At 38.8% G+C, this 8,095-nt stretch overlaps 1 protein-coding gene across 1 annotated transcript; it reads right to left on the minus strand.

Moving 5' to 3' along the window:
• On the minus strand, positions 1 to 6,479 carry sqstm1 (sequestosome 1). The gene is made up of 8 exons (XM_067384540.1): positions 6,197 to 6,479; positions 5,734 to 5,829; positions 3,201 to 3,571; positions 2,961 to 3,120; positions 2,428 to 2,508; positions 974 to 1,152; positions 679 to 883; positions 1 to 596 (listed from the first exon to the last, which is right to left on the minus strand). The coding sequence occupies exons 1-8, from the start codon at positions 6,363 to 6,365 to the stop codon at positions 436 to 438; spliced, it is 1,422 nt and encodes a 473-aa protein (XP_067240641.1). The 5' UTR covers positions 6,366 to 6,479; the 3' UTR covers positions 1 to 435.
• Between the last annotated feature and the right edge of the window lie 1,616 nt (positions 6,480 to 8,095).

An 8,095-nucleotide genomic window follows, 5' to 3' on the forward strand; every position in this document is an offset into this window, starting at 1 on the left:
AACAAATATTTTGGAGAAGCTTTTTATTGCGAATAGGACAGGAACTTTAGAAGACCTACAATGACATTAACCCGATTCCTTCTGTTTATTCAAACTGAGACTAAAATAACTCCAGGTTTTTGCTTCAACTAAAAACTGCTTAATTATGGAAATGCAAATATAACACCCATAAACTCTGATTACACAAATATAGAGCTCTACTTAACAACAACCTTAAAGTAATATGCATATATGATGATGATTATAGCATGAACAGAAATGTTGAATATATATTTTGCATAAAAGCCCAATAATGAACTCAAGTATGTGCTCATCACCTGAGTAATTCATAGTGTTAACATTATATGTCATAAAAAGAATGGAAAGATTGTTTTAGTAGAAAATAGGCCAGAAGTTTAAAACATCATTAGTCTTCTGTATTCCTGCGCTCCTCCTCTACTTCTTTGGGCCGGGTGTTTTGGAGTACTGGATGGTGTCCAGAGCAGATCCGATGTCAAAGTTCTTGGCGTGGAGCAGTCTGGTCAGCCATCCACCCTCATCGGTGAAGCCCATGGAGAGCATCTGAGAGAGCGACTCCACCAGCCGCGGGTCTGCATCTGAGGGACAGGACACACGTTAGGTTGCTTGAATTGATAAACGGAGACCTGGAATTATCCGCTCATTGATGATGCGCTATACCTTGAGGAAGGTGTGGGTATAGAGCTGCCTCGCGCAGACCGGTGGGACCCTGTGTGTCGCTTGTGCTGGAGACGGTACTTAGTGGGGTGGGAAGATCTGCCCCGTCCTGCTCCAGCCTGAGGGACTGCAGCTCTCCTGTGGAGGGGTCCACCTCTTTAGAGCTGAGATGAGTCCATTCCTCATCACTGCCTTGGTCTTTCTGCCCCTTTGGGAGCAAGAACAGAAAGACTGAATGTTAGCAGGATGTTTAGGCTTGAGCGAATGCATTTTTTGACTTGGCAAACGCCAAACTTACCTTTGCTCCCTCACTGATGCTCTCTTCAGTGGCCTGACTTCCTGGACCGGAGCCTCTGGAGAGAAGCCCTACGGAGCCGCTGTCGCTCCGAGCACTGGGTGGGCCACTGGAGGCAGGAGGAGTTGGCGTGACTTTGCTACGCTTCCCCTCGTGCTCAACGTCGATGTCCACATCTATGCCTGCAAAGAAAGAAGCATTTTTAGCTAACATGCCAATCAAAGAAGGTCTGTTAAAACCAAAAATGCTTGGTAAAGTTGAAAAATATCAGTAATCAGGGACTGCCCGGGGCCAGTGTGAATGGCGCTCGAGACAGTAGACGGAACGGTCACTTGCGCGAACAGGCCAGTGCTGTAGGATATATATCGTCTATGATATCGTAATTGTTGATTTAATGATCTGAAATTATCGAGTATGTCCCTCACTTTACAAAAACCAAACACAAACACACGCATGCTCTACGTGACGTAGTCTAATAGGTTAGACTAGTGCGTGTACATATTTATAGTGTACGCTTTCACTGCGTGATTTAGTCTATTAAAATACCTTTAGAATGACCCAGAATTCAAGATAAGGGACAAAAATGCCCCTGTATATCTTTCATATTTATATAATTTAATATAGTTAACCAATATTAAACAAAGAGCACCGTTTCTGTCCAAATATCAACATGATTACAAATGTGATATTGATTTTATTCAGCATACAGTTTAATGAACAAGAACTTAATATCAAGTGACTCATATTTTAGACACCAAATCGCTTGTTTCGTCAACGAAAATAGTTCTAAACAAAGTCCACAGAATTGTTTGCGTTTCTGAGCAACACTTCCTGAATGAATCAGCCGTTTGAATGAATCGGTTGAATCTCAACGACTCGCTCATTAGCAGGGACTTGCTGCCACCTACTGGCGGGTTTAATTTCAGGTTTAAAGTGTCTTTTCATTTTTAAAATAACAGTATTTAACGTTTTATATTTTCAACATTTCAAAACATATATATATCTATATATCTATAGTTACATAGTTATAAATATTACAATTTCTGTACCTAAAATGCCGTTTAAACCTACATGAAAAACTTGAAGAGCATTGTTTATTTAATTTATATATTTGTTCTGTTGTATTCATTTGTGCTAGTACTCGTAATTTGATTGTTTATTACTATTTTATTACTTGCTGTTTATTTGACTAACAATATTTAAAATTTAATCGAGTTAATCTAGTAGCTTTTGGTGTCATATCCTATTTATTAAGGTTACATGTATCAAAAACAACGAAAACAATAACTTGGCTTATTTTATAGGCCCATTTTCTTTTCTGCTACTTTATTAATTTTTTGTTGTGGGGCCAGTGAAAATTTTGGTGGGCACATAAACATTTGGACCACTGTCCCGACCGGGCCAGTAGAAAAAATCCTAGCGTTGAGCCCTGATAATAAACCCAAGAATGGACTCACCAAGAGGGCTCAACATGGCCGCCACTCCCTCTCCAATGTTCTTCAGGTACTCCATATTAGCCTGGGAAGAGGCAGTAGCACCTGTGGATAAAAAAATGGGAATGTTGGTCTACGTCATTGTAACAATAGTTTTGAGCTCATAATAAATATAGATGTTCTTGTCCGAGTGTAATTGGACAATGGCTGCATCCAAAGGCTGAGGAAGCTGACTTGTTTACTTCAGTGACTCCACAGCTTTGGTGATGACTAAGAAAATGACTAGAGTAAGTTTTTTTTGTTTGGGTTACACACAAACTGACCAACCGCAACTATCAGAGGCCATTTAATTTTTTAGCTTAACTGTCACGGAATGGGATATCAAAGGCAGTGAAGGACACATCTGTGCTGATCAAAGATTGATCAGATGAAGGGATCTCAGTACACATGATCACTGGTATCAGATGTGCTCTGTTTCGGCCTGCGGAGGGAGCGTTTTTCAGCTTCCGCACGCAGCCATTGTTATATTTAAGTCACTTTGATGGATGGTGTCTCACCGTCCTCTCTCGTGTTTTCAGAAGCATCCTGGTTTTGCTGGTCTCCAGATGGACCGGGCTGAGCCTGGTTTTGGGCCTGAGCATGAGCTTGAGCTTGAGCCTGATTATTCGCCCACATGCAGTGTCTCATCTTACGCCAAAACTTCCCACGGGGGAACCACTGCACACAAAAGAGTTCTTTTAATTATGTTCACATTATCATTTGAAAAACAAAATTTATGTATTAAAACAGCTATTCACCTCAAACAGGTTGGCCATAGGGTGAAAGATGGGCAGGAAAGGGTGCTCCTTGTGGAGGCCTTTGCCCTGGCATGAGGAGCACAAGTCGTAATCGGGGCAAACGGTGCACTTGAAGCGAGTTCCAGCCACCGGCCCATCGCACCCGTCACAGGTCACACCTTGGTGCACCATTGGAGGGTGATGAGGATGAGGGGGAGGGTGATGAGGGGGAGGCCCCATGTGAGGTGGTCCTTGTGGCCCCATTGGAGGTGGACCCATGTGATGAGGTCCTGGAGGGCTAAACTGGGATACTCCATGAGGCCCGGCGAACGAGAACCCAGGGAACCCAGGGAATCCATGAGGTGAGGAATCACGTTTGTGCTCCTTTCTTTCTGAAAAGAGGAGAAATATGACAGGATTGTTATTAAATGGAGATGCTTTTGTTTACTTGAGACATTTAAGAGATTCAAGGTCAAATTCCTCTTAGATGAATGAATTTCTATTCATGTTTTTTTAATTTGATGTCATTATCATACACTTTTCCCACCAAAAGATCTTATAATAAATCGTATATATCATGTGAGTGGCAATTAGCAGGGAATGCAGACTTTATAGTCTTCTAGGCCTTAAGCTCCAAGAATGAAATCAAGAACCAGTGAAGTCATTGCAGAAGCGCTGTGCGTCTTAATCAGTTCAAGTAATATATGGCCAGGCTGCTACTATATAATCATTATATAATCACTATATAATCACTATATAATCAAAGGTACAATGGACGTCCAAGATGATCAAAAAAAAAAGTTCCCCACTCTTAAAAATGTAATCTATACTTGTTGGTTTCAAACACTTATAATACACACATAATTGTGCACACATTGTTTTAAACAAAGAAATCCCACATTGTATCATGAATACTATGAAGTTTCTTTTTATATTTGACCTGAACTATCCAAGCCTTTTAATAAAACACCTACTTTATCATTAAAACCTACTGACTTTGACACACAGGTGGAAAGAGTTATGTCACACAGAATTCAAAATATTCATAAAACAATCGGTGAAGAGAAATGACCCAACCCGACACCGGTATGTTCAGTGACCACATGATGAATATAGTATGTCCAGATTACATTCATACTATATGCTGTAGAACAGTGTTATAATGGTCTTGAAGCAGGGCTGTCCTGTGAACCGTACTTGAACGCACAGGTCACGTATGCGCTTTTCAATATTGTTTTTGCAGTAAATAGTTCATCAGTGTTGCCAGATTGGAAATGTCCAAGTATCGTACCAGAAGTTGAAATCAAGAAAATGATAGTATAGGTAAATTAACTAAATTAATGCTGTACAGCCAAAATTATGTTCTCGCTATCTCTGTACAGCTATACTTTGACATTGTAAAAAGCGCTATATTAATAAAGATGACAGACTTGACGAGTCAAACGTACAGAATACAGCTATTTATCTAGACAAACAACTTTTTGACATGACCTGCAAAATACCACAATAGATAAATAACTAGCATACCTTAGTAGGAAACAACTGACCTAAAAGCGCACTTGTGTTCGTGAGAGTCATTCTCCATGATGATTGGCCGAGAAAACGTAAAGCGTAACAACGTTCACGTTCTCCTTTACAATCATGACGTAGTAGAGGACAGAATAGGCCTATAAGCCAATTATAACGACCATCATTTGAAGTGTCACAAAATTCGGAAATTATCGTACTTAATGGGATTTATTCCATTATTGATCGTCAAAATTATCATACACCTACGATAATTATCGTACATCTGGCAACACTGTAGTTCATCCACAAGGTGGCATCCGTGCCCTGGGGTGTGATTCACAAGGTAATCAAAGAAAAACTGAAACGGAACGCATGCGAGCTACAGGGACAACAGACGAGAGATTGTGCGAAGAGGTTAGAAAGTACCCTCATTTGGTACTTTGGTACATTTTAGAAAGTACCATCAACTCTGGCATGAAAGAATACAAAAATGTTTACATATGTTGTAACTTGTGACAAAAAATGTGCGTCGAAGGCCTGTGTACTCGTACGAGACAAATGAAGTATACTTTCAAGGCTGTGCGACTGCCTGCGTACACTAGCGTACACGTAAAAAAAAAAAGAAGTATACCCAAGATTTTAATCATAGAAGGGTGTTATTGTGTATTCAAAAATATATTGAACTCATTTTTCTGTAGCTTAAGAGAGTCATAAAGAGAGAACCACATCATTGACCCTTATAAGCTGTGGCGAGCCTTGCCTACTACCTCTGACAAAGTCATTTGGTTTTTAAGTTTTACTTTGGAAAAACATGATTTGTTTGAGGTTTTACTGTCATTCTTGTGTCTAAAAGACATGTTAAACTCTCTTGATAGGGATTATATAAGAGTTGCAACAGCAGATGTTGATTATAACAGTGTAATAAGTTCCTGAAGTTGAGCAATCTTTTAATGTGGAGCAAATTGCACTAAAATCTATGTGAATATATATATATAAATATGTCACAGTAACCATTAAAGTAGCTTGTATCCTTGTGTTTACTTACGCTTGATGAAGAGACGGAAGGTGTCATCCTTCACAAGAGCCAACCCCATCATGAGCTCATCGTCAGAGGAGAAAGCGATCATGTCACCATCCTCATCTAGAGAAAACAGTTATTTTTCACACATCATGACTATTGTGATTATGATTTAGGAAGATTCTGCCATCATCTTCCTCTGTAAACACTGGATTTAACAGGCCTATTCATTTCACATGGTCATTTAACAGCATTATCATGCTCACATACCTTTATGTTAAGCTATATTTATAATACACTTGTAATATAAAGGGTGGCTCAGCAATAACACTTTTCACTAATATCTGCATATTTTATTCTGAAGTGATATATTTTCCTATAAAAGTGACAAAGTTGTATGTGTACAGTATTGTCATTTTGTTAAATCATTATGTTGAGGTATTAAAACTGAGAAATTGCAATGCATTTCCAGAATGAATATCTGACTTACCTTTATAGTACATTTGGAAGGGCGCATTCCCGAGACCGATAAAAACATCGATCACTTTTCTCTTCAAATACTCAAAACTTGTTGAGACATCCTGATCCACGGCGAAGCGACGGATCTCCTTGTTGCAGTCTTCCTTACCGATGAGGTAAGCTTTCACTGTCATCGACATCTTAGCGGAAAATAACGTCTTGAACCGACAATCTGGATGTGTTGCGCAGCAGAAAATACGCTTCTTGAACACGGATTCAGTTCAGTGTGCAGTGCGTGAGAATGCGTTTCCTACTCCAGCCTACAGTTCCGTATATAAGCCTTGGACGTCGTATGCAAATCAAGCGAGCGCTCAGCCAATCGTTGAAGCGAGCGCAGGTTTGGAGGCGTGTCCAAGCGCGTCTCGCAGGACAGAGTTCATGTTGTCTTTGATCATGTGAGTCTCATGTAAAAACAGAATGGACGGTGATCTGAGGAATGACGAGGCGATATGAGCGGGGAAATTCCCTCTGAAGTCACCTACTGGATCACTGACACACAATACAGAGTTATATTAATAATAAACACGTGTCATAATGTCATCATTCTCCATAATAGATACATTTAGGCTGTAATTTGGTGATTTTGAGACAGGGAATGTCGGACAAACTCTCTACTGTTATAGATTACATACAGTTAAAAACAAATGTTTTTTCCACATATATATATCCATATATATAAATATTTATATACATTATTTTGATGTGGCAGACACACAGCTGTAAGCATGAACTCTGGACAATCATTATTCAAGCTAACCCGCTGCTGCTGTGTTTCTGCTACAGCTGATAAAGTGCTGTGTCATCATGAATGACGGTTCGCAGGCGGCCTACTGTATGTGTGATATGATCTGAACAAACTTTAAGCTTAAGAGTTTATTAAAGGGATAGTTCACCCAAAAAAAATGAAAATTTTGTCATCATTTACTCACGTTCAAGTTGTTCCAAACCTGTATGAACTTCTCTAAGAAAATATTTTGATGAATGTCACTAACCAGACATCTGATGGTCCCCACTGACTTCCATAGTGGACCTTTCCAACATGATTACATCATGCGTGGAGCAACACAGAGCAGTGCAAGACGAGCATTTGTGGTTAAAAAGTATATAAATGTTTATTTTTTGTAGTAAATGTCCGAAGGTTTCTCTAGATGAGACTCTTATTCCTCGTCTGGGATCATGTAGAGCTCTTTGAAGCTGCACTGAAACTGACATTTGGACCTTCAACCCGTTGAACCCCAGTGAAGTCCACTATATGGAGAAAAATCCTGGAATGTTTTCCTTCATTTCTTTTCAACTGAAGAAAGAAAGACATGAACATCTTGGATGACATGAAGGAGAGTAAATTATCAGGAAATTTTTATTCTGAACTGAACTAATCCTTTAAGATTTAAGTAAAAAAAAAAAAAGAAAAACTTAAAGATATATATATATATATATTTTGTTGATTTGTAGCCTATACCACAATACTAGAAATGTCAAGTCATCTTTATTTATGAAGTGCTTTACTTATAGATTGTTTTAAAGCAGTTTAATAAAAAGCTAAATAATGATCAATTCATCAAATATGAAACAATTTCAAATTCTGCTGTCAGTATGTTTGTGTATATTGATGAATGTATGGATAAATATACGTGTATTGAGGAACATTAATGACGATTATTATTATTAATAATAATAATTATCCTTATCTTTCAACTTTATCTTTGATTATATGAACTCCATCTTTAACTACATTTAACTTTTAGTGTATAAGATGCCTCAAGTTCGTGCTCCCGCCTTCACCCACAGTTTTCAAAACATTTTCCTCTCACACCCACGTGACTCTTTATTCTCGAAGCCTCTTTTTTTTCTCTTTTTTTCTTTTTCTCGA

The sequence above is a fragment of the Chanodichthys erythropterus genome, chromosome 1 (genome assembly GCF_024489055.1).
Source record: "Chanodichthys erythropterus isolate Z2021 chromosome 1, ASM2448905v1, whole genome shotgun sequence".
In the NCBI taxonomy this organism is placed as follows: Eukaryota; Metazoa; Chordata; class Actinopteri; order Cypriniformes; family Xenocyprididae; genus Chanodichthys; species Chanodichthys erythropterus.

Bases quoted from the DNA above. Each gene is read 5' to 3' on its own strand.
- sqstm1 (XM_067384540.1), bottom strand. From the start codon at position 6,365: ATGTCGATGACAGTGAAAGCTTACCTCATCGGTAAGGAAGACTGCAAC. The intron at 2,509-2,960 runs GTGAGACACCAT...TTTTATCCACAG, and splicing joins TGAAAACACGAGAGAGGACG to GTGCTACTGCCTCTTCCCAG. The intron at 1,153-2,427 runs GTGAGTCCATTC...CTTTCTTTGCAG, and splicing joins GGCCATGTTGAGCCCTCTTG to GCATAGATGTGGACATCGAC.